The following is a 26152-nucleotide window of genomic DNA, read 5'->3' on the forward strand; positions in this document are numbered from 1 at the left end:
TCTTTATAGTTCAGCCCAGTCTCACTGATGTACCCGAGCCTGCATGGGGCTCTAAATCAGTCCAAAGCACTTAAAAGTATAAAGGCCAGTGTGCGCCCTGGAGTACTGTCGACTAGACAGTGAAGAATATGGAAGAGAAGAGAGGCGCACTATAATAATGTTGATTGCCTGAATGTATATGGCCCTGGCACACAGTCTGGAGGGAGAGCCAGAAGCTTTGTCTTGTAAGAAAAAAAGGTAATTTAGAAGATTTACCATCGGAAAACATTTCTTTGTGTGGAAAATTAAAACACAATGTTAGCAAACTGTGGCAGTGCTGGTATTTAAAGTGGGGAACTCGACGATGCCCTATTGCTTCATAACCTTTCAATCGTTCACGTTTCATAACCCCTGTCTTTCAACTCGAATTTCTGAGCATATAAAAACTCATCCCTGGCTTGCATAGATAAGATCTAAAAAAGTTTAGATTAAAGCTTAGACAAGTAGCTGCCTGTATAGAGCAAGTAGCGATTTGGAGTGGAGGCAGATTGAGCGCTAAAATGGTTCACGCTTTCCAAACACAGAGGAACACCACCTCATGACATCAACAGGTGGAGGGCAAATGCGGGGACAGACTGAAAATGCGTAAAAGAAACAAAACGCATGCATTTGATGAGGAGACAAATTCTCAGTAGAAGAAAAGTCCTAACGTTTGTTCATTCCTTGTGTTTTTGTTTTGCAGCTCCCTCCGATGGTGCACTGAGGAGCTCTGTGGACACAATAGAGTAGCCCCCCCCCCCTCCTCCTCCCTCCCCCCCCCCCCCCTTTTGCTCCTATCACCCCCCCTCCCTGTTTCTCCTGTGCCAGTCCCAGCCACCCACTCCCCATAGAGCAGCCCTACACTTATGTAACATATAGGAACACAGCTGCCGGCTCGGGCCTGTAACTAAGAGCGGATAAAAGACTTTAGGCAATAAGATCACAATGCGGACATGACCAAAGGAATGCTATTTTATGACACAATGTAAAGATTTATATTTTGTACTGTAAAAAAAAAAGAAAAAGAAAAGAACAAGGAACGACATTTGCGCGCACAATCTCCCGAGCTACGCGTGAACCCCGAAACGCCAAGGTCTCATGATGATGTGCGAAGTGATGCCCACCATTTCCGAGGATGGGCGCAGCGGGACAGGCGGCGGGCCCACCTCTCCGGGCGGGCCTGGGGTCGGCGTGGGTCCCGCCATGGGGGGCGGCGGGGGCTTCAGCGGCCGGGACCCCAGAGGAGGTGGGGGAGGAGGGGGGGGCGGCAGCGGAGGCGGCGGGGGAGGCGGGGGCGGGGACGAGGGGGGAAGCACGGGTAACCTGGAGTCCCTGATGGTCAACATGCTGACGGAGAGGGAGCGACTGCTGGAGAACCTGAGGGAGACGCAGGACAGCCTCGGGACGGCACAGCTCCGCCTCCGGGACCTGGGACACGAGAAGGAGTCTCTCCAGAGGCAGCTGTCCATCGCGCTGCCACAGGTACGCACTCTCTCTGGAGGAGGCTATTTTTGTCACTGTGAACCATTCAGATGCAAAGCTTTGGCTCCGTCAGCAACTTCCAGGCCAAGAGGAGCCCGGACAGCCAGCCCTATTCTAATAGCACCACTAATGGATTCAGGGAGGTTTCTGTGAATGCAATTGCAGAGGGATACAACAAATTAGACAGGGATGCAGTGCCACCATATGCTGAATGGTTTGGTTCCAGTATCTGCTCCAAGAAAGGGCAGATCCTGAAGATAAGACGAGGTTTCAAGTTTCATTACCTTTACCTCCTAACGCCACATTAATGCACCCCGTAAATAGAGCAAAACACAAGCCTTCATTTAATCACAGGTGGGTTTATTGGAGGAATATCTCAATAGTGACGCTTTGTATTCAGTGGTTTATGTTATGGTTTGATTATGCGGAGAATAAGAGGAAATGGAAAGCATGCCAGACCGCTGTGAATACCGTACATTTTGATGAAGGATTTGAATCGGATGCAGCCGTCTTGAGCGTCCCTCACGCTCTTTCGTGTTCCTGAGGAGGTTTTTTGTGCGTGTGCTGTGGTGAATCGGGGCTGAGGAGGAGACAGTAAGCTTCAGCAGCGACAGTTCATGCAGAGACTCGGTCAAAGTGGATGTTAAATACTTCCTGCTCCGCGTCTTCAGACATTTTATCACTAATGCCGCTCTTGCTAATGCAGCGGGTGCACTTGTGTCTTCCTGTAGAGTCTAGGCTCTCTTTTCTTTCTTTTTAGTTTGGATTTTGTTGTATGGAATGCACTTTTTGTTCTTCTTTGTTGCCTGTTTTCATCCTTTCTTTTTCTTCTATAAAATAGTAATGAGGCAACAACAAATCAAAGAATCAAAGTCAAAATATTGGGGAGTTGAAAAAGGGACACTAACTGTGACACAGACCTCAATCCAAATTATAAACCAATCCCAGAAGGCCAAGAGCCAATGAGCCCACTGTGTCACCATCTGTATACAGTGATTACCAGTGCTCTTTTCCATCTTCTAATTACATATCGTACATTTAAATACGTCTGGCTAAACTGAAGAAAAAAAAAAGAAGAATCATAACAAAACATTGACCACTGATGCAGAAGATGTTGTGTTAGCCTTAGCATGTTTGATTCAGTTGCTCCTATGGTGATGTGGATGATGGTCCTGTGTTGAGCGGGGCCATTGTGTAACACTGTGATGCAATCCGTCCACAAGTGCTCACACACACGGATGAGCAGGAGGAGAAAGTGTGTCAGCGATTTGCATGATTATTATAATATTTTGCATCATATATGCCATGTGTCCCTGGTCTCAGTCGTTTCATTTCAACTGGAAAGAGAGGGATAAGAATAAGAACATACATTTTAATGAAAGATTGGGATTTTTTGTATTTGAGAGCGACGTAGAAATGATGATTTAGGTTTCATCATGTTCGTGTGCAATTTCAGCATGGGCAACCTTCTAGCTTTTACTCCACAGCAGTCTGGTGCGAGCTGCTATAATTTCCAGTGGGTGCTGATGCAGGGTGAACCAGTCATAAAAATGAACTGTGCAGTAGCTGTTCATAATCTTTAGTATGTGACTGTAGATTACTTCCAAATCCAAAATCCAAAGTCTTGAGGTCCGATGGTTTGGGCTTGTTTGGTAGTGGAGGTTTTCCACAGCACCAGCATCTCCTCCTGCTTCAGACTCAAGTTGAATTCTGACATTTTCACAGTTGAAATGATCACCTGCGTTTACTGTGTGAAGATTCCTCCTCAGTTATATTTCACACTTAAACTCTGGGGGGGGGGGGCATGACACACATCCCCATAGGAGCTTTGTCCAGGCCTAAAACGCAGTGTGTGTGTTTTTTTCCCGCAGGAGTTTGCCGTTTTGACAAAGGAGCTGAACGTTTGTCGGGAGCAGCTTCTGGAGAGGGAGGAGGAGATCGCCGAGCTTAAGGCGGAGAGAAACAACACACGTGTAAGATGTTTAGCCGCCATTTTGCTTATTAGCACTTTAACAGACTCGGTGTTAGCTTCTATCTTCACCCACTGCGGTGGTGTGGGAACGACGCACACTTTCGTCTCTTTTTCTTTCTTCCCTGTATCCTCATTTTCTCTCTCATCACTGGTTCATTGAGGACTGCCTCTTCTGCCCAGTCTTTTTTTTTTTTTAGCGATTTGTTTCACAATTTTAAAACCATATTTTCTTTCATAAGCAATGGTTCTCAAACTGTTCTCATACCGCCTAAGGAAGTATCTGGATTACATTCCGTCCAGCAGACTGAACCTAGTCTAAGAAACAAGACTAAACATTTAAAACAAGAACCAAATGGATCTAAATTAAAAACTAGACATATTAGATTTCAGTCCTCGTCTAAATCCGACATAAAATAAAATAATCCGCTTCTAAATGTTCTCCATACTTTATATGAAAGACTTTCTCCCCATGTTCAGCTGCTGCTGGAGCACCTGGAGTGTCTGGTGTCCCGTCACGAGCGCAGTCTAAGGATGACCGTGGTCAAGCGCCAGGCCCAATCTCCAGCAGGGGTCAGCAGTGAGGTGGAAGTCCTGAAGGCCCTCAAATCCCTGTTTGAGCACCACAAAGCCCTAGATGAAAAGGTGTGCCCAAGTCCCAGAACACAGTGACATCTTGCAACAACAGCAGCCACTCCCATTTTACACTGTATCACAGAAATAGAATAGAATAGAATAGAATAGAATAGAATAGAATAGAATAGAATAGAATAGAATAGAATATTTATTGTCTCTTTACGGAGAAATTTGTTTTGGACAACCAAGGCAGGTACAAACTAAAAAACTTCGAAACAAAGAGAACTGTAGAACTGTAGATCCGTGTATATTAAAGGAATATTCATAGTAATCCAGAGTGTTGTTGATTTCTGAAGATTTTTTTTTTCTTTCTAATTCATGCAGTTAGAAACCTCTTCAAAATCATGGGGTAGTCCTCCAACTGTTGCCATATCTGATTTGTAGAAAGCTCCTGAATTCCTCGTGTAGTAATGCCGGCCGCAGGTAAACAAACTACTGTAGATCCGGTAACCTAGCAGATCACTCCGCCTCTGTGCAGCTTACAACCAGGAAGCTGATGCTGCTCAAATATACGTTCTTTTAAATGCAAAATGGATATATTTTTAAAAAAATTATTCAGTCAACGCAGACATTTATATCAGCAGCCTGGTGTTATAAGTGATTTGCCTCAGGTGCACAGTCCTTGGGTCAGACTGTTTTTTAATGCAGGCTACTAGTTACTATAGACATGCACTAGCCTAGCACGAGCCTAGCACCACTATACTCTTCAAACATAAGGACTGCATGAATAAAAAAATAAAAAAAAATCTCCAGAAAACAACAACACTCTGGATAACTAGGAAATGAGGCCTTATGTCAAAAATCCTGAACTATCCCTTTAACCACAATCTGCTCCGATGGCTTTATGAAACATATGATCTTACCTGCCCAATTTGATCAAATGATTGGATTTACCAAAAAGAATTGTCACAAAAAAACATATGTTGCCACGTTACTCAAACATATATTGATTTATCTATTTAGTCTAGTATTTAACTCAATTTTCTGTCTTCATTATGGTTTAAAAGGTCTAAAATAATGAACACAAACATGAAGAGTCAGATTTACCTGCCTGACCTCTGTTCAATGCAACTTACAGGTCCGAGAGCGACTGCGTGTAGCCCTCGAGAGAGTGTCCATGTTAGAAGAACAACTCGCAGCGTCTTCTCAAGAGGTAATAGCCCTTTATAAATGAATATGCACCAGTGGGTCTATTGCTGTGTGTGAAGGCAGTGCATTAACAAATATGCTCTGTATTGTTTTTGTTTTGCAGGTAATCTCTTTAAGAGACCAAATTAAAAGACGTCAACAAGGGGTGGACGGCGGGAAAGATGTAAGGGAGGGCTCCATGCATGTTGGCTCCAGTTGTTTGTGTATTGTGTTAGCGTCCACACAGTCAGTAGAGCAGTAGATGTGGGTATCATGGTGTGTCAGTGTGCTTCTAAATATACTCACTGTTCACGTGGAAGCTCAGCTGATTCTAACCGATTATTTCTCTTTATCGCTCTGATTTCATTGTGGGTTGTCATCACTTCAGCGCCTTCCCAACGGCCCCTCCTCCAGCCTGGAGGATGGAGAGCTGGAGCGGCAGAGAGAGGGAGAGATAGAGAGGCAGAGGGCTGAGCTGTCCCAGCTCCGTGAGAGGCTGGCCCTCATGTGCCGACAGGTGAGTCCCCATTTGTACCTGAGGTTTGGGGACACGAAAAAAGACTGTTATCTTTGCAATACAACATCTGTATCTTATTTTAAACAATGAAAATAACATATACTACACTGATATGTTGTTGCATAATCAGCCTGTCACTAAATGCTTTCTGTATAGGAGATGTTACTAATACATTGAACTACAAGCAAGAGCGCTCCCTCTTGTGGCCAGTTCGATTACTACAGTTACCGTTACACAATTTAAGGCGTGCAAAAAGAAGGGGCTAATTGAGTGATAACAATATTTTCCAGTGTAAGCCCAAAATTTCTTAAAAAGCGAGAGATTATTATTTTCTTGATGAAGTGTTTGGAGTTCTGTGCTGCATTCGTCTTCTTCCAGCCCAATAACAATAGCTTTACCACAGGGGTCTTTGTAATCACTCACTGTTACATCTGTGTTTACACTACGACAACACTGACTCATACATTCTCAATCACTGCTGTCTTGTGTCCCTTCGTGGCGTCCCGTTAGGTTGGCGAAATAGAGGAACAGCTTGCGGCCGCCAGGAGGGAGGTGACGAAGACTGAGGAGGCCAATCAGAAGCTGCAAAGGGAAGTCAAGGAGGTCTGTCGAGCCACTCTGTCTTTTCACTGCCAAAAACCCTGGCTTTTGCAATGAGTGGGCCATACTGTGCACCATTGTTTGAATACATATCTGTCTCCAATTCAAGGAATGACTTGTACATACATAGAGCTCAGTAGAACCCTGCCATAAAACACGTGATTAGAGTACATAGTTAGAATATAATATTTTATGTGCACAGTGTCACATTTTTGTGTCTGTGGCTTTCAGGCTCTGTGCCAAAGAGAGGACATGGAAGAAAGAATCACGACACTAGAACGCAGGTACAATTTGTGTTTTGATTTTTGAAAAACAGCCACATCTTTTTCTTTTAAATATTGCTTTCTGAACCGAGCACATTTTCCCCAGTTTGGCTTTACCCAAATCTAAAAGCAAACAAGAAAACGAGGATGAAAACACAACAAAAAGTGACAAAATGTGATGAAAAAGCAATAAAAACACGACAAAAGAAGTGACAAAAAAGCAATGAAAAAGCAACAAAAACATGACAAAAAAAGAGACGAAAATACAACAAAAACGCTTAAAAAATGTGACAAAGTTACTATCACGTTTGTAGGTCTTTCAAATGAGGTATTACACTGTTGCTTTTAGATTTGGGCAATGCCGAATTGGAGAAAATGCACTCGGATCAGGCGGGGGTTAAGAGGTTAAACAATGAATGGACTTTATGAAGCAAAAGCAGAAACGTTTCTGGTACATTGTGAGAAATAAATGTGTAATCTAAAAGCCACACCAGCTTATAAAATCACGTCTGGTGCAGGTACCTCAGCGCCCAGAGGGAGGCGACTTCTCTCCATGATATCAAAGATAAGCTGGAAAATGAGCTGGCCAGCAAAGAGTCCTTGTACAGACAGGTAAGGCTCATTTCACTGGTATAAGTGAGTTGATGTGCATCAGTTTTCATATTTATAAAGTGTTGATTCTGTTTATGCACATGTATTTTCTGAGAAGGGAAGGATTCTCACACATTTATCTAACAACTCAAAATACCAGCATTTCATTCATTCTTGAGTATCTTAGTTCCATCTTATAGAATATTGTGACGTCGTCTAAATGTCCGCTGTATTCTTACGACGGTAAAGCGGTTGTATCTGTGCACGCTCAGAGTGAAGAGAAGAATCGGCAGCTCCAGGAGCGTCTGGATGAGGCCAAGCAGAAGCTGCAGCAGACTCTACAGAGGGCAGAGACATTGCCGGAGATTGAGGCTCAGCTCGCACAGAGAGTGGCAGCTTTAAACAAGGTACAACCACCACAGATTCAGAGGACTCACAATTTGACAATTCACAATTATGCCGATGTCACGATACAGTTTTGATTTGTAATCTAATTTAGGCGGAGGAGCGGCATGGAAACTTTGAGGAGAGACTTCGACAAATGGAGGCCCAGCTTGAGGAAAAGAACCAGGAGCTTCAGAGGGTAAAAGATGATCTGTCTTTAGTGTCAATCTAATGTGTTTCTTTCTTTTACTCAGTATCTACCTGTTCCTTGTGTTCTCAGGCGAGGCAGAGGGAGAAGATGAATGATGAACACAACAAGCGTCTGTCAGACACAGTGGACAAACTCCTGTCGGAGTCTAATGAGAGACTGCAGCTGCACCTCAAAGAGAGAATGGCTGCCCTAGAGGAGAAGGTACTTCTCATTCAGGCTGTTTAGTATGGTTGAATTTATTGAGAATCCCATTAACTATGTACCCAGCTCCATTCTGCCTGTGATCTCTTCCAAATTCATTACTTGCAGTTTTTGTACCAATAAGGAATGATTTTACTGTCATGATATTTGATCACAGTAGGACAACTAACATGGGTTTTCACTTTTTGCACAGAATGCACTTTCAGAAGAACTGTCAAACATGAAGAAGATTCAGGATGATCTTCTTGCAAATAAGGTTTTTGAACTTCATTTAACATTTTATTTTATTTTTTAACAGCATTTTCAAACGTCCCCTGTATTTTCCTGTATCTAAAGAGGCTTATGAGAGCTTTGTGCTGATAGCTTTTGTGTGTGCTTTAGGAACAGCTCCTGGCTGAACTGGAGCGTATCCAACTGGAGCTGGACCAGCTGAGGGGCAGGCCTGGCTCCACTTACTCCAGGTTAGTGCTGACACTCTGAGGGAATGTTATCCTGCAGCATGTCACCCCCAAACAAGCACAATTATGAGACTAATGTGCGTGAATGAATGAATAGTGGTGGTCTGAGGCTCTGTTGGTGCGCCTCTGTCAGTCTACCCCAGGAGAAACTGGAGCTACATGTGTTGCTTCCACAACCGTGTGTGGAGGGATTAAAGAAAAATCCCAGACTCTTTGTGAAGTGCTTTGAGTGACTTGTGTCATGTGAAAAGCGCTGTTCAAATAAGCTTCTATTCCACTCATCTGTCACCTTTTATCATATACTTCACTGCTGTGTTCAAATATGTACTGCTGTAGTGATTATGTGCCAAAAATGTGATATTTATAACTTTCTTGGACCCTAATAATTGAGCTTGTAATAACACGTAAGTGTGAACCATTTGCAACAGCTGTTACATAACTTCTATCTGTCCTCTCAGGGCAGGCAGTGTAAGCTCACTCCCCTCCACCCTATTTCGGAGATCCCTTCCTGGCAGCTCTTCCGAGCTCCGGTATCCCCAGGGAGGAGGCTCCCTGCCTTCAGGCTATAGCAGCTCCTCTGGTGGTGTGGTGGTCAGGAGGACACACCGGGGCCGCTGGGGCAACAGGGATGACAGTAATAAGGTGATACGGCCAAAGACTCTTCTATGAAAAGAAAGTGTTATTTTGTTGTGTGTAAAGGAGGTAACACACTATGCATGTTTGTATGTCAGTATGGGGAGTGGGACAGCAGTGGTATGCTGGCTCCAGGATTTGAAGGCGGTGAGGGAGGCTGCTCTGATGATGAGGACGACAGGGAGACCCTGTTTGGCTCCGAGCTGCTGTCTCCCAGTGGACAGACAGATGTTCAGACACTGGCCATCATGCTCCAGGAGCAACTGGAGGCTATCAATAAAGAGATTAAGTATGTACATTAAAAATGATAAAAAGAATAGCACTTTTATGTTGAACAAAAAAGTTGACCTCCACTTTCCTGCTTCCAGATTGATCCAGGAGGAGAAGGAGAGCACAGAGATGAGAGCAGAGGAAATCGAGAGCCGTGTGAGCAGTGTGGCTCTGGACGCACCTGCTCTCCCACCTTCGTCTCTGGGTGGCAGGGGCTACATCACTCCATCCATAACCTCCTCCACCTTAGCCTCTCCCTCGCCCCCCAGCTCAGGACATTCTACCCCTCGCCTGCCCCATTCCCCCGCCCGAGAGAACGAAAGACAGGTACAAATCTATACCAACTACACTGCATACTGCTACAAGCAAAACAATGTCTATCACTAAATTGCTGTGGATTACCCTTAAAGAATAGCAAAGAGGGCGAGGAATGTCGAGCTCTTGCCCTGATCGACTCCAACCCTCCACCCGTTCCTCGAGCTCTGCGATTGGACAGGATGACGCACACCCATCCAGGCGCGGGCCTTGACGACCTCCGAGAATTCCGCAGGTAAATAAATATTTAAAAAGTATTTGTTCGCACTGTACTTAAGGCTGACATGAAATAAAGAAAAAAAACATCACATCAGTTCAAACCATTGATCTTGTTTGCGTGCAGCCTCTCTGCTGATGGTGCCACAACTGCTAGTCAAGATTCCCTGCACAAAGCCAGCAAAAAGAAAAGCATCAAGTCATCCATTGGACGGCTTTTTGGGAAAAAGGAAAAAGGAAGAATGGGGGCACCTGGTCGAGAATCGGCATCGCTAGGTTTGTGGAAAAACAATAATTTCAAGTTTGATAAAAGTGAACATTATTTAGATTGTTTTGTTTTGTTTTAGCTTCTACCCCGTCTGATGACCTGGGATCAGCTGACCCCTTAGGTTTAGCCAAACTAGGGACAGGAACCGTGGAAAAAGATCGCAGAAGCAAAAAGAAGTAAGATCTGCTGTAGTTGTGCATTATTTTCACATTGATAAACTTACTATTGTGCATGAATGAACATGGCCAACAAATGCATATACACCTTGTGAGTTCCTATTTATAAAAGCAGGGGTGAGATATTACAGCTTGATCTCTTAAAGTAATCTGTCATACTTGGCTTTCCACTCACTGTGCCAGACATGATCTGCTGGAGGAGGCCTGTCGTCAGGGTCTGCCTTTTGCCTCGTGGGACGGTCCCACTGTTGTTACATGGCTCGAGGTACGTCCTGGCGCTGCCCTAATAGACCACTTGGTTCATTTAAATACCATTATTAGAATGACTCGCTTTTTATAACCGTGCACTGCTTCCTGTCTCCTAGTTGTGGGTTGGGATGCCAGCCTGGTATGTGGCAGCGTGCCGCGCCAACGTGAAGAGTGGCGCCATCATGGCCAACCTTTCAGATACGGAGATCCAGAGAGAGATCGGCATAAGCAACCCACTGCACAGACTGAAACTGCGATTGGCCATCCAGGAAATGGTGTCGCTTACCAGCCCGTCTGCTCCAGCAAGCACGCGCTCTGTAAGACTAAACACCATAAAAAATAAAATAAACACAGCGTCCCTAAAGGCATTTTTCACATTTGCGTCAAGGCAGAATCTGACGATGTGTCTGTGTTCTGTCCTTGCAGTCAACAAGTAATATTTGGATGACACATGCTGAGATGGAGTCTCTCGCTGCTGCCACGAAGCCAGTAAGACTCAAAACGCAAATTTCCTGGTCATGGTGATAACCTTTTCGTATTTGGTCAAAGCATTCTGTTGTGTAAATACAGTCATGTAATGAGACTTCCATGGAACAAATGTTAGAACTATTTTTATCACTCATTTATTTTCCATTTTGATATTTGATTACATTTTTTTCTTTTTCTATGTCTTTGATTAGGCGTGTTTGGCTACTCCTTTCCCTTGCTATCCCCCCAGTTTCTGTTTTGATGTAGAGTTTCTCCGTCTCACTCGACTAACAAAACTTCTCCTTCTGCTCCCCTTGCTTCTTACACTGTGCCCTGACACCCCTTTCCCGCCACAACACTGTCCCTCTGGCGATCCTTGCTTCTCTTTGCCACTCTTTGTCCCTTTTCTCTCGCTCTTCCTCTCTGCCACGGCCACCAGGAGCAGAAGGAGTTCAGCTGGGACCAGGTCAGTTGTTCACACAGCATGACTGGACTGATTCATCAATGTCATTATCCTGAACACGACAAATTGGCTTAGATGACTTGAATTGAGGAAATGTATCATGTTTTGAGCGGTTTTCACTCATTTAGACTAATTTAGAAGTCTACTTTGCTTGTTTGATGACATTTCAAAATGGTTTAAGGTCATCTCACTTGAAATAAGAAAGTAAAACTGTCAATGCCATTTTTTTTTACCCCGTTGGCAAAGAATATTACCTGAAATGGAGACGAAATGTATTGAAATGAGTCAGAAATATCCCAGAACATTTGAAATAATCTGATGCCCAACTACATCTTGACTAGTCAAAACAACTCAAATTTGGATTTTCATGCTCAAATTGACACATTAAATCTAATCCAGTGAATTACTTTTTGCATTGAAGCCTGATACTGAAAATGTAGTTGAATCTGCAGTTGGTGTATAGTGTCCTCAAATTTGTTATTACTTTTTCAAAAGACAAATCGATTATGGCCCGGTAAGTCCATGGTACTTATAGTGGTAATTACTAGTAATTAATGGTACATCTTAAGTAATATTAGAGGTACTTCTAGGTACATACAGTGGTAACTAATAGATAGAAAGTAAGTAAGTCAGTAAGCTTTATTTGTGTAGCACCTTTCGCAGACAAAAAGCCACAAAGTGCTTCACAACACAGTTCAAAAACATCACAAATGCACACAATACAAAAGGCCAAGACAATACAAAATCATAGCAGCCCAAAAGTAACTAATTAAAAGCCCGAACAAAAAGATGAATCTTAAGTTTGCTCTTGAAGGAACAGGGTCAGTTGAGTGCAAAGTGGGCAGAAGATCATTCCAAAGCCGAGGAGCAACAGCCCGGAAGGATCGGTCACCTCTAGTACAAAAATGAGTGCATGGAACCTTCAGCAGATTTTGATCCACAGACCTCAGAGTGGTGGTGCTTCTAGATACATTCAGAGGTCATTTCCAGAAATTATGTATGATTTAGTTAGGATTGTATGACTATAAAACGTTTTAAGTTTCTTTATTATTAATATGGAATAAGTAACACAGAAAAGACCCTAGCAATACAGAGCTTACCATTTCAAAACAAATTTCAAGCACAAGGAAAACACTAATAAAAATAAAGAGACTTATGTGTTATTAAAATGATATTTATATATATATATATATACAAAGTCATCATAATCATATCAGTACCAGCTACCATAACCCACTCTTATGCCAATTCTTACATATCACTGAGTGTCTAGGACTTACCACTAAAAGTACCCAGAAACTACCACTTTAGGTATCTGGTAGTTCCAATTCTAAGTACCCATTACTTACCGGTACATATTTAGTACTTTCAGTATTTAGGAATTACTACTGAAGTTCACTATGAAGTACCACTGTAGTTACCTAGACATACCACTGTAAGTACTTGGTAATTACCTCTGTAAGTACCAGGGATGCACCACAGTAACTACCTAGGAGTTACCTGGCCATATTCCAAAGTGTTGCCAAAAAAAAAACTTTCCAAACCCACGTTGCGTGTGTTTTCTGGGGCCACTGTTCCCTTGTAAAACAAATATTTATAAAACGTTGAGTGTCACATGCTTCAAACGCGGGGCTTCATTCATCTCGAGTGGTGTATATGAGTCACCAAATAACAGGAACGGAGCGGGAGGGGGGGGGAGACGAGGAGCGGGAAAGACAGGCCATTCGAATAGTCACATAATTTCCCCCCTGTGTCGTGTTCCCCAGATCCTGGCCTATGGAGACATGAACCATGAATGGGTCGGAAACGAATGGCTGCCCAGTCTGGGTCTACCGCAGTATCGCTCCTACTTCATGGAGTCTTTAGTGGATGCCCGCATGCTCGATCACCTGACAAAGAAAGAACTGAGAGGACAGCTCAAAATGGTGGACAGTTTCCACAGGTCAGAATGAAAGAAATTTGTTTTCAATGCATCATTTTGTCTTCTACTACTCATTTACTGTCTTTCTTTGATAACTTGTCAAAATAATGCACCTTTGTTTTTCACCTCCCTCAGAGTGAGTCTCCATTATGGCATCATGTGTTTGAAACGCTTGAACTATGACCGAAAGGAGCTGGAGAGAAAGCGGGATGAGAGCCAGCACGAGAACCAAGGTCTCCGCTTGTGAAAAGCACGTACAGAATGCCTTTACTGTACTGTTGCTGTAGTAACCTCTCCGGTCCTGCTCTCCCTCAGATGTGATGGTGTGGTCCAATGAGCGAGTGATGTGCTGGGTCCAGGCAATTGGTCTGAAAGAGTTTGCAGATAACCTGTTAGAAAGCGGGGTCCACGGGGCGCTGCTGGCACTAGACGACACCTTCGACTACACTGATCTGGCACTTTTGCTACAGATACCAAATCAAAATACACAGGTATGATAATTAAAGTAAATGAAATTGTTTAATATCAATTAGCCTCTGTATTGTTAATGGTCTGTAACATAAACTGTATGTATTATACTATATAATCATATTTTTTTGTATAATTTTCAGGCAAGGCAACTCCTAGAAAAAGAGTACAACGCTCTCATCTCCATGGGAACTGAGAGGCGGCCAGATGAGGTACAACAACGTGAACAACTGGGACTGTATTGAATATTACCAACGATATGACAGTGGAGACCATGGGCACTGTTACATTGTTGCTATGAGGAGTCGTACTATTACTAAGTGGCCAAATTGGTTCAGCTGTGTTTACACTTCACCAATTAGTTGCAGGCGGCTGGGGATAAACTGCACCCCTGTCACAACATGTCTTTACTTTGTCAAACAGTACTAATTAATATAAACCCCATTATTAACCAGCTGGTATCACATGATTTTCTCTGCAGGATGGCACAAAAACATTTACACGGTCTCCCTCTTGGAGGAAGATGTTCAGAGAGAAGGACCTTCGCGGGGTGACTGCAGACTCCGCTGAGACGTTACCTGCCAATTTCCGTGCCTCGGCCATTGCTACCCCGTCAGTCACTCTGAGGAAAGTCCAGAGTGAAGGTGAGGCTTTCTGGAACAGCACTGCACACCCCATTTGATTTGCATTACGTCATCATTGACACATGTCTCGTTTTTTTTTCTGTCAGCTAACTCTGGTCCCAGAGCAGAGTCCGGGTCCGTCAGAACATATTCCTGTTAAAAGATAAGCACAGCAGGTCGGAAGCTCTTTCAGACGTTTTTGTGATGCTCTCAACACAATCTCATGTTTTCTCTATGTGTGCTTTTGTTCTAGAAACCCATTCCCAATATTACCCAAAGGAACAAAAGAAGAAGAAAAAAAAATAACAAAGAATCCAAATCTAAATGGACTCTAGAAGATGACCAACCTATTTCGAGCATCGTCTTGAAGAACCATAGACAATGAGTGGACGACTCCTGTATAGATGAGAAGTGTGAATGTTTTTCCATCTGTTTCTCTCCATTTGACCCATAGTTGTGGCATGACACTGTTTGACTCTGTAGAAAGTGGACTGTAGAAAGTGACCATCGCCTATTGTGATTTCATTTCTATTTTTGAGTGTGAGGTGGCAGTATTGACTCAATGACTTTATAGTTTTTATAAACCAAGAGAAATGCATTCCTGTTGAGAAGTTGACAAAGGGTAATGTGGTACACACCCTTTCAGGTGAACTTGTTATGTTTTGGACTAAAAAGAACATACTTCTAGAAACATCTAGGTACTACTATACAGTCGGGGAAGGAGTGGTTTACAAAGAAGAAAGTGCACATGGGGAGGGATAGGGATTGTATGTTCTTAAGCCATAACAGAAAGAGATGCACAAATGTGAATAGGACAGACAATGAGACCAGTAGCAAGTGCTTTATATAAAAGTGATGAAAAAAAAATAAAGACTCAAGCATCTGTGTTAATATGCATGCCAAAATGAACATTTTAGACAAAACATCATGATATCAGTCATCCTATGATGTGCAAGCTTGAGTAAGGACTTTGTAAAATGTCTGTATTTTATTTTTATCATTTTTCTATTGTATGTATGTACAGTACGTATGTGCGTGTGTGCGTGCGTGTGTGTTAAAACAGTATGTTCATTTCATACTTAGTTTTAAGACTGTAATTTCATTTTAGATTGAAAAATGAAATATGTTTTAAAAATATGGACATTTGAGATATGCTACTTGTATGTGTACATTTTGACAACAAATGGTGTTGATTTAAATTCATATTATTGGAGAGTAGTGATAAATGATAAATGAATATTATATGACAACTATAATGATAATGATTGTAAAGCTGTAATTAAAATATACTGTAAAAAGTCTCTTGAGTTTTATTATACACTGGTCATATCAGAATAAACTGCCCCCAAACCAGTTCTTAAATGTTTTGCTATATAAAAAAAAAATCTTACTTTAAAAGTGTAAGCTCTACAGTGGGGGGACCCGTATTATTTATACGGTTATTTCTTGGGGGGTCGCGGCCTCGAGTCAAAAGTTTGGGTATCCCTGCGCGTACTCCTGGCCTTCGTGTGTGCTGTGCTGTGCCGCGTGCGCGTGCGCATGGTTCTATGCTAAATTATCACTGCTCAAAAACTATCAATCCGCACGTCACAAATCAAAACATTTTGATGCTAAAACCAAGTTTGTGGTGGGAGATCAAATGTGATTTCAGGGTAAGTTACATTTCAGTAAGTAGGCCTATATACATCGTGTAAGTAGATGAATTGGCACAATTTGCCTTTGCCAATGTTAATTAGCACCAGATAGTTAGGTATTGTTATTAGCATATATTACTTACATGTGAAATGTACTTTTTTTTTTAAATTAACATAACTTTATTTTATCAAAATTTCTGCCTAAAGAGACTGGAAAGAGATCACCCAGATCACCTTCCCTTGGGGGATTTACTTAGCAGCTCTTTGGAACAGGTAGGCTGAGCCCTTTTCTAAAGATACAATAAAGATGGCCTGTCCAAAATCCCAAAGATTCAAACTTGTAGTAATTAAAGCATAAAGTGAATTTGCATTTGTGTGTGCTACTTTCATTTGTAGAGACAACCTAAGGCCTCATTCAAAGTCATTCGCACAGATACCCACGCAGGCCTATGACAGAAATCATGTGAGAAGAAGTGAAAGAACAGTGTTTGCTCATGTGTGAGTTTTGAAAGTGATGCCTTTGGAAACTCCACAGCTGCATTCTAGTAAACATGGGTCGCCTACTTCCGTTTCCACATGCACAAAGCCCCTCGTAATGTTTATATTAGTAATTGTTTTATTTATTTGAATGGTAACGCAACAAAGAATGCTGGTGTTTTAACATTTATTGTGGAGTTTAAGAGAAGCATGGTTTACTGTAAGTATATGTGTTCCTTTCTACATTTTGGGATAATGCCACTTTGGATAATCATTTTTTAGATTAGTTTATAGTCAATCATATCAAAGTAGTATCAAAGTAGTGTGTCTTTTCTTAAAATGCACCGTAGTCTATAATACATGATTATTAGTGCACATTTGTGTTACGTCCCACCAGGTAGCTTCCAAATGAGAAAACTCCACTTGACTCTCTTGGACCGGATACAGTCCATACATAGAGTGCGGAAAAAGTTATAAATCTTGTTCACTTATGCACAAAAGTCTGACTCATGTAGAAGGAGGGCCTCTGAATCCTTTAAAAGGGTGCATGCCACAGTTGCCTGTTTTACAACAAACCATTTCTTTGTAGCTAACTAGTTTATCCTGAATAATTGTCTATTTATTTATTCATTAAGGTGTCATTTACAAATGTTTTTTAACCAATTTTCTATTATGGTTTTTCTCTTACTTGTTTTAATGCCTTGTAATCAGTCATTTTACATCCCTGACTCGAACCCACTTTTAGCCTTTGGTAGCCAAGTGAGAGAAACTCATCTATACACGGGTAAATGGATTTCAAAATGTTTTTTTTTTTTTTCCAATACTTTTAGTCACCAAAAGCAAGACATTTAACTGTTCACTTGTTGTAGACAATCACAGAAGAGGAATGTATCTGCAAATGGCGCTGGATGGACAAGTATCAGGAAGTGATATCCAAACTCCATACAGTAAGTGGCTGAACAGAAAATGTGTCTTTTTTAAATTGCCTATTTGTTTTAATATAGTATACATAATGTTCATATTTGACGCGCCATACAGAATCTTAAGATAACATTTAGCTTTATTATATATTTTCTTTCTCTCCAGGTGTGCTAGAACTTAAATCTGTTCGAACCGGAGAGGTTGTCATCAGGGGACACAGGTCATCACTATTCCTGTGCATGGACAGTCGAGGACTTCTAAGGGGCCAGGTGAGCAAAGATAACCTCTGCATGGCTGGTGCTGCCTTCACATCCTTTTACATGTGTTTACTTAACATCATCTCTCCCCCAGAGTCACTACACTGAGGCAGACTGCACCTTCAGGGAGCTCCTTCTGGCTGATGGATACACACGCTTTATTTCTTCCCATTATGGACTTCCTGTTTCTCTGGCCCCTAAACATTCCCAAGATTGGCACGCCATCTCCTTCACGCGATTTCTGCCTCTCAGGAACACTCTGTCTGAGGCGGCCGCCACTGCAGAACCAGCAGTGAGGCAACAGTATACGAACTTGGACTCTCACGATCCGTTCGGAATGGAAAGCGCTGTAATTAGTCCACAAGTAATGTAATGTACTGTTGCTTATTTAATATTTATGGTAAGGTATGTTAGTAAGAACTATTTAATTCTGCTGCGGTTTATTTAAATTATTTATTTATTTAACAACAGCATGTTTGCACAAATCTATTTACATTTTGTTTCGTTTTTTGTTGTTGTCTGGAATTTGTCATTTTCTGTTGTGGCCGGTTGAAAGTGATGTGATATTCATTGAAGATTTAATTTCTTTGCTGTGTCTTGTATAAGGGGATATCTGGGCAGCAGGAATTGCAGCTGTTGATGTTATGGTGTCAGTATGTAACCAGAGTGCTGCTCTCTAGTGGTAAAATATGAGAACACGGAGAGCTTGATCATAAAAAAGGAAATACATTTTCACTGGATTTATACAGTACAGCGCTTTATAAGTAAGTAATGATTGAGGATTGTTGTCACGTATTTTATTTATTTAATTATTGAAGTGCACTTTTGACAAGTGAAATATATGTTATCGTCGACAATTATTTAAATTCCATTTCTTTAAAAAATGTATTTAATTTCATGTTGTAATTTGAGTGTTCCATTTGTATTTAATTATTCTTTCACATTGAAAAGTCATGTAGAAGAATACTGTTTTGTTGCGTACAAACATTTCACAAAAAATAATAAAATATAATCTTTATTAAAAACAGGTATTTGATTTAAACAGATCATTGCAGCACAGATCTCTCAAGGAAAATGCTGGTTGGTTACTGAGGTTTTGGCCAAGAGAGCACCAGACTCTTAGTTAATGCAACAAATAACCAGAGAGACAGAGAATGAAAATGAGGACAGTGAAAATACTGGATGAAAAGTCGAGGGGTTTCAGTGCAGTACATTTTGTCCACCTTTTTTTTAATTCAAATTTGTGATTTTGGCTTGTGAGATGCACACAAACCAACATCAATATTCAGTTTCATCTACTAAGACATTGGAGTTTGAAAGCACAAGTTGTAACGTGAGCAATGATAACACAGCATTCATAGCACAACCCTGAGAATGTAAAAGTTGCACACTGACATACAGCTGCTTCAAAAAGTTTTCAGCCCTAATTTAAATTTGTAAATGTTCGACACTAAAATGGTGTTCATTACTACCTTTTAATTGTGTGAAAACCAGGAAAATACAAACTAAAAATTCTAAGTATTCAAAACCGATACATAACAACTACAGACCTTTTGGATTGCAGGTGTGTGGCTTGAACATTCATAAAAGTTTAAGTATGGTGTTTTCCATTCATTGCCCAAATTACAGAGAAGCAGAGCCTGTGGAAGCCTGACTGTGGACCTTTTCAGTATCAAACTTCAACAAAACATAATGAGAGGGGTATGAATACTTCTTGAAGCATTTGCAACTTCTGAACCATGTGCATTTCCTTATACATAAAGTACTCCCTACACTTGAGTGACCAGTGGTTCTCTCATGCACGTGTTTGCTTCCTTATACTCTGTACCATGTGCTGGACATGGTCTGTCCAGCAGAGCACGGTTAACAGGAGTATATCTTCCCTCAATGGCATAGTACTCCGCCTCTGGATCCTGGTCTTCTTCCTCCTTTTGTTCTTCCTCTGGTTCTTCATCTTCCCACAGTGACGACTTTACATGACTGTACGGCGTTTGATCTTCACACTCAGTCTCGCGGTGGTAGAAGTAACTGAAGTTGGATACTATGACAGGCACAGGCAGCGAAATGGTCAGCACACCGGCAATGGCGCACATTGATCCGACTAGTTTCCCCCAGACTGTCTCCGGGCACATGTCACCGTACCCAACTGTGGTCATGGTAACCACAGCCCACCAGAAAGCATGCGGGATGCTGATAAAAGCTGTGTTTTTGTGGTCGGCCTCTGCAAAGTATATGGCGCTGGAAAAGAGGATGACGCCAATGAAGAGGAAGAAAATGAGCAGACCCAATTCACGCATGCTGGCTCTGAGGGTCTGCCCCAGGATCTGCAGCCCTTTGGAGTGACGGGACAGCTTGAAGATTCGGAAGACTCTCACCAGCCGGATGACCCTTATAATAGCCAAGGATGTGGCCGGAGTGGCATCATTGTCCTTTGCTAACTCAGTGCCCAAAGTAACAAAGTATGGCAGGATGGCACTGAAATCTATAATATTCATGACATCCTTGAAGAAGTATGTTTTACTGGGAGAGCAGGCAAACCGCATTAAGAGCTCAAAAGAGAACCAACATATGCACATTGTCTCCACCAAAAAAAAAGGATCCTGGAAGATGCCAGGTGGGGGTGGTATGTTCTCTGTGACATTCTTGGGGAGGGAGTGATACTTGTATAGATTTTCCTAAGAGAAGGGAAAAAATGATTTAAAAAAAGGTTAGTGTTTATAAAAGTTCATGCTATCTACCAAGTTTCCTTGTCAGGTTTCCATGTGTCAGACTTCTTTTAATGTCTTTCATATAGTTTTAAATACTACATATTGCATAGACAAAGTCATGGTTGAAGGCTAGAAGTTCAGAAAAATGCTACTTGAATAAACACAATTTGAAATGAACAGTACTGAGCTCCACTACATGGGTCTCTACTTTTGATACAGCATCATAAAAGTGTCTGACATTTCCAGCTTTACATTTCAGACATAGTTGACCTAATCTCCCTTTCAGTCCACCTGTTTCTCCATCTTCCATGTCAGGTTAGACTTACAACAAGCTGAAGAAAGTACTGTTCTCCCCAGGAGGTTCATAGTATCATTTGTCACGTCTAAATCATGGAAACACACTACATGGATTAGTTGAATCTGTAATAAGGTGTGAGTTATATAAAGTTACACTTTAAGCTCTGACACAACATTGTTCATGGCTTTCAGTAGCAGGTCAGTCACAGTGTGGATTACTAATGGTGGATGTGTATTTGTTGATCTTTACCAAGGTCTCTCCTAAGCCTATATTTAACCTGTGAGATCTTCGAACAGAAACATGAGAGTGTCTCAGAGCATCTATGACCACCCTCGTTCCTATCCCATATGCTGAGCTGTGACAGCAGTAAAACAGTCACTATGCTTCAGTGGATACTCCACTCAACTGACTCGGATACAAGCTACAGTGGTTTCCTGGCAGTGCTCTTGTGCAAAGGCAGCTTAGCCAGCAGAGCAGCCTGGGAGGAATGTGTTAACATGACCCAATGTATGCAGCTCACTCTGTGAGACCTTTTAGGCTCCACTGCTAAGCCTGTGGAAGGCTTTGGCTCATCTTTTTCCATATGTTTGGTCACTTGGTTGACCTTTTCGTACTACACCTACCTGCAGCTGTATTTTTTCTCACTCATTTGTATTTCACTTCCCTACATATAATTCCCTCTACTTTTTTGTACAGTCTGAATCCAAGCGTATCAAATTTAACAGTCGACTAAAATAATCTCACGAGCTTGAAGCCCTGTTGTCCTTGTGTGAGAGGTTTCAGTTTTGTCATAATGTACTCGCCAACAGTGTTTACATAAACACCCACTGTCGTGGAGACATTTGACTCCATTGCTTGCATCCCTTCGAGGAGTGGGAATCATTACTGAAGTGAGTGGTAATGTTTGTTTGAATGCTGCTGATTCCAGAACTAAGCCCAGACTGTTTCCTGATGCTAGTAATAGCAATGGAAGTGGCGTTTTTGCTGTAAGAAGACGTGTGAATACAATCAATGGGATGGGTTAGGTGTACAGGCAAATTTGTAGGATTGTATTTGATTGACAGCTTTTTGTTGGATAATGTTACTTTGATCAAATTATTATAGATGGTAGTTGTATTATCTAGCATTTTAATGTTTTAGTTGTAAGTAGTAAGTCGTCTTTGACTTGCCTCTCGTCTCTCTTTGTCCAACCTGAACTCTGGAAGCGTCTCCAAGCAGAAGATGAGAATGGACACCACAATAACCATCACACTGACGATGGCGATGATGCGTGCTCCTGATGAAGACTCCGGATGCTCAAACAGCTTCCACACTTTCTTCTGGATTTCACTGGTTGGCAGAGGTGTCTCCTCTTCCTTTGGAAAACCTTCATCCTCCTTGAACCGATCAATGACATCCTCTCCCAGCTCATAAAACAATAGCTCATCCATGAATATGTCCAGTGGTATGTTGGTGGGCCTTCGAAGTCTACCACCAGACTGGTAAAAGTACAGAATAGCATCAAAGCATGCCCGGTTTCGGTCCAAGAAGAGTTCATTTCGCAGAGGGTCAAAATATCGAGACCTCCGCCTGGGATCACCAAGCATAGAGTCAGGGAATTGGGCAAGTGTACGAAGCTGAGTCTCATATCGCATCCCTGAGACATTAATCGCAAGTCTTTCACTTAGTGCCCACCCACTCCTCCACAATGTTCCCGATCTACCATCCTTTCTTCTCTCTTTGTCGTTTTCTTGGAGCTCAATTACTCCTTTCTCCTCACAGTTAAGCTGCTCTTTCAACTGTTTGTCTTTCTCTCCATCACAGTCTTTCCTTCCCCCTCCTTTTGCATCATCGCTGCTTTCCATGACTTGTGGTTCCAAATGCTACCAAACTTATTGGCCACCGTTATTTTAAGATGGTCTTAACAATTAGTACCTGGAATGAGAGTTATAATTGTATTAGTCTATTATTATCCTTTTCTCTTTTTTTTTTTTTTTTTTAACAAAGACTTCTACTGTACTTAAACATAAGAACACTAAACCCCCAAATTGCATGTTTTCTTTTTGTTTGTTTTGAAACCAAACCATATTTTTTATGCAACTTAAGAGTATCACGTGCAAGACTTTATAGATGTGCCTCTTTACTCACTTTGAAAATGCTGCTGACAGAGCTCAAGGACAGGTTGAGAAATTACATTGTTTGTGTCCCATAGTACTTCAGGTTGCTCGGCTGTCTCTCTGTCATCTTTCCCCTCACATGTGATTGTTCTGATAGTCCACACTTTGAGGCACACTCTTCCTCTGCCAATTGGGTTAAAGTCCTATAAAGGTGCGCACAAACTTTGCTGCCACTTGTTTTCTCAAGCAACATACAGAAGCTTGTTCGTTCACTTGCCGTCTCATGTTGGCTGTCTTGAATTTTTTGAGGGGGAATGCTGTCCTGTTGAAATTTAATCTCAGCTGGACCCCGAGCACAAACCCCTCCCCGTCCTCTCCCCTTCATTTCAGCTTTAGGCCAACACTGACTTCAGCCTCTTCTCCAATGCCTGGCACTGGTGTCACCCTCTCTAACAAACATGGGGCTTTGGCATATGGCTGATGCCTCACTACCATTCGGAGATAGAACCATCAAGCAGACAAACGGAATGGCATGTTATAGACTTTAGCAGTATAGTAATATGTGATATGAAATCCAAATGTACAATGACGGGAAAAACTGTAGCAAATGCAATGAAGCAATCGTTCACATGACACACAAACAATGCTATTGTCTGCTTAGTCTGTACATTTATCAATGATTTATTCTCTTCAATGTGGATAATACCTTTTTGTACCCTTTGTATTTTGCACAGTCGTTGCAGCTTCTCACCACCAGAGGGAGTGGATGTTTTTCCACACTGCAGATAAAACTGGCAGAGGGCTCAGCCGACATTTCCTCAGAGCTGCTCCCTTTACTATCTCATCTGCACTGCCGCAATTACCGTCTCATCATGAATACGATACAGTTCATGCCAGTAGTAGTACTTAAAGCAGTCGTCATATCATCGGGATCTGATGAGAATTATTCTGTGGTTATTGTTTATTGGAGGAAAAAGGCAGTTCAATATATAAATCTTTGACGTGATGCCCTCTACCAATGCCTTTGTATGATGAGCATGATGCATGGTCCAGTACATGTCGCTATAGGTGATAGTGGAGCTGTGAAAGGGCTCTAAATCTCTTAAGCAGCGATGCTGCAATCATGAGATGTGACTCCCAGGAGATGGCAGCCAATGCTACCCCTGTCTCATTACCATGTTGAACACCTCGAGATTGTTGGCAGCCATAAGTCGAAAAAATGAGCCCATCACCTCATATTACCATTCCTCATTCTCTCACGCACGAGCTCATTTGAAAATACGGTACAGGATTTGGATAATTAATTATTCCTCCCGGTTAATATAGTTTCAATTAGGGCTGCACAATATATCGACAAATAATTGTTATCACAATACTAGGTGAAGCAATATCCATATCGCAAAAGTAACATCATGGAGACAGTGTTATTTTTTTCTCATATGCAGTCCTACTTTCAATGTCCAATGAAATGCCTTTGCTTCAAGCTAAAAAATCTTAACAAAATTAACATGTAAATTCAACTATACCTATTCACTGGGCTGGGCAGTTCCCCAAATCTATTGATGTTATGTATAGGAGGAGAAATCTATTCTAGCATATAATGAGATTTAACAAGTTGTTAACTTATCTTTCAAATCCAAATGTAATTTTAATGACTGACCAAAACCCTACATTTTAAAGTAGATTTTTTAAAGAATGGTGTTTCAATGTCACGGATCTGTATTGGAACATACAGTCAGTTTCTGCTTGTAGATATTGTAGATTATATTACAGTTACTTGATCTTGAGCAGTATGGGGAAAATGACCTCAATATTCTCAGATATCATGACTCAGTTACATTTAATTTTGGAAACATAGATTATTATACTTATACTATTTTACAGGTCTTCAGTTTGGAAACTGTGAAGCACAATTAAAACTTCTTGGAAATACACAGCCACTTAAATGGTTTGTGTTTGTATTTCAATTTGAAGGCCCGTACTTGATTGTCACTCTATTTTCAAGTCAAATGAGATCAGTGTCTGTGCTGTGGCGGCGGTCCATTCTTGACAGGCGGAGGCAGCACATCAAATAAAATCTTAGCGCAAGCAAAGAATGAGTTACAAATTCGAAACCAACACCATTCATGTCACTTTTGATTTATTTTTTTACGTTCATTTCAAGGATTTAAATTTTTAAGGTCTCTGAAAAAGCATCTCACAACTGTTAATCAGTTATTCGTTCAAGCTGCTATGGAGATTGGTTCACATTAGATCGCATTGACATTCATACATTTTTAAGTCTCAGCAGTAGAAATATGTTCAATTATGACACTTTATTGATATGTTTCTATTTTATCTTCAAAATATAAAAAGATAAATCATGAACATTCCGTTGAAATATACTTTATACAGTTCTTAATAACTTTGTTTTTTGTGTTGTCTGACATTTCAAAAATAAATTCCAGCAGAAGTTGCAACCAGATATTCCAGTGACCACCTTCTCTTCCCATTTACTCTCCTACCAAGATCGCAGTACAATGGACTACTCCCTAAGTCTGTTTTAAATCCTTGTATGGCAAGTAAAATTAATCTTTGGAATGCCTACAGGTGAATATTATGTGTACTACGAGAGACGTGTAGTAATATTATATATCACATTATCATTTCTAGGTTGAATATACAGTATTAAACTCTATTTAGAATAATAGCATTTCCTCTAAAACAAATCTTCTCTTATCACCATGTTAAAATAGTCATTTTTGATTGCTAAATTACTCTATGGAAAGCCATTAAGCCACTACATGTTTTTGACTGATGACAAAGCGCCTGTTTCTCAGGGAGCATACAGTTTGTGTCAATCAGTGGCATTGTGGTGCAGATTGCATACAGTGTCCGCTTGAACAAAACAAAACATCACAACAGAAATAAGCACATAAATCAAATTCATATGAAAAAGCATTTTCCCAGGGCAGTGCCATACGCTTTAGACACATCATACCTTAATACGTTGCATTGGCAGTATTTAACATGTAAAGCATTGCTTCTTTTGGTTATGTAACATAAAATGGCCACATATTGATCATATTTCACAAATAAAACAGACTTGGCGATCCCAACATTGTAACTCATTCTGACAAAATAAAATGGCAGTATTATGCAATAGTTAAAGAAAGACATCCATTGAGCCTCACGATGTTGAGACAAGAAAATACAAAAGGAACTGTAAAAACAGTAGTGACAAAAATACCTCT

At 41.3% G+C, this 26152-nt stretch overlaps 3 protein-coding genes across 4 annotated transcripts; 2 read left to right on the forward strand and 1 right to left on the reverse strand.

The window, feature by feature from the left end:
• Positions 1-824: 824 nt before the first annotated feature.
• Positions 825-15771, forward strand: LOC306979223 (liprin-alpha-3-like). 2 transcript variants are annotated; one of them, XM_079578075.1, is made up of 31 exons: positions 825-1500; positions 3372-3473; positions 3950-4114; positions 5184-5258; positions 5358-5417; positions 5622-5750; positions 6261-6353; positions 6582-6634; positions 7132-7225; positions 7477-7611; positions 7704-7787; positions 7869-8000; positions 8194-8256; positions 8382-8461; positions 8917-9100; positions 9190-9380; positions 9460-9688; positions 9772-9911; positions 10020-10168; positions 10240-10336; positions 10520-10601; positions 10702-10902; positions 11012-11074; positions 11493-11519; positions 13283-13458; positions 13573-13670; positions 13753-13928; positions 14049-14117; positions 14387-14549; positions 14636-14704; positions 14782-15771. In XM_079578075.1, the coding sequence occupies exons 1-30, from the start codon at positions 1117-1119 to the stop codon at positions 14686-14688; spliced, it is 3747 nt and encodes a 1248-aa protein (XP_079434201.1). In that variant the 5' UTR covers positions 825-1116; the 3' UTR covers positions 14689-14704; positions 14782-15771. The 2 variants fall into 2 exon arrangements, with proteins under 2 accessions (XP_079434201.1, XP_079434202.1); XM_079578076.1 differs by lacking the exon at positions 5358-5417.
• Positions 15772-16947: 1176 nt separating this feature from the next.
• LOC306978861 (fibroblast growth factor 21-like) lies at positions 16948-18324 on the forward strand. The gene is made up of 4 exons (XM_079577552.1): positions 16948-17423; positions 17509-17586; positions 17726-17829; positions 17912-18324. Exons 1-4 carry the CDS (start codon positions 17288-17290, stop codon positions 18188-18190), a joined length of 597 nt encoding a protein of 198 aa, XP_079433678.1. The 5' UTR covers positions 16948-17287; the 3' UTR covers positions 18191-18324.
• Positions 18325-19556: 1232 nt separating this feature from the next.
• LOC306978416 (potassium voltage-gated channel subfamily A member 1-like) lies at positions 19557-24347 on the reverse strand. The gene is made up of 2 exons (XM_079576944.1): positions 21993-24347; positions 19557-20492 (listed from the first exon to the last, which is right to left on the reverse strand). Exons 1-2 carry the CDS (start codon positions 22665-22667, stop codon positions 19587-19589), a joined length of 1581 nt encoding a protein of 526 aa, XP_079433070.1. The 5' UTR covers positions 22668-24347; the 3' UTR covers positions 19557-19586.
• Between the last annotated feature and the right edge of the window lie 1805 nt (positions 24348-26152).

This window comes from Gobius niger, assembly GCF_951799975.1.
Source record: "Gobius niger genome assembly, chromosome: 19".
Lineage (NCBI taxonomy): Eukaryota > Metazoa > Chordata > Actinopteri > Gobiiformes > Gobiidae > Gobius > Gobius niger.

Coding starts and splice junctions, on each gene's coding strand:
- LOC306978416 (XM_079576944.1), bottom strand. CDS start 22,667: ATGGAAAGCAGCGATGATGCAAAAGGAGGGGGAAGGAAAGACTGTGAT. Junction 20,493..21,992: donor TGGACAAAGAGAGACGAGAG/GCAAGTCAAAGA, acceptor CCCTTCTCTTAG/GAAAATCTATACAAGTATCA.
- LOC306978861 (XM_079577552.1), top strand. CDS start 17,288: ATGTTTTTTAACCAATTTTCTATTATGGTTTTTCTCTTACTTGTTTTA. Junction 17,424..17,508: donor AGAAACTCATCTATACACGG/GTAAATGGATTT, acceptor CACTTGTTGTAG/ACAATCACAGAAGAGGAATG. Junction 17,587..17,725: donor TGATATCCAAACTCCATACA/GTAAGTGGCTGA, acceptor CTTTCTCTCCAG/GTGTGCTAGAACTTAAATCT.
- LOC306979223 (XM_079578075.1), top strand. CDS start 1,117: ATGATGATGTGCGAAGTGATGCCCACCATTTCCGAGGATGGGCGCAGC. Junction 9,101..9,189: donor ACAGGGATGACAGTAATAAG/GTGATACGGCCA, acceptor TTTGTATGTCAG/TATGGGGAGTGGGACAGCAG. Junction 14,550..14,635: donor GAGGAAAGTCCAGAGTGAAG/GTGAGGCTTTCT, acceptor TTTTTCTGTCAG/CTAACTCTGGTCCCAGAGCA.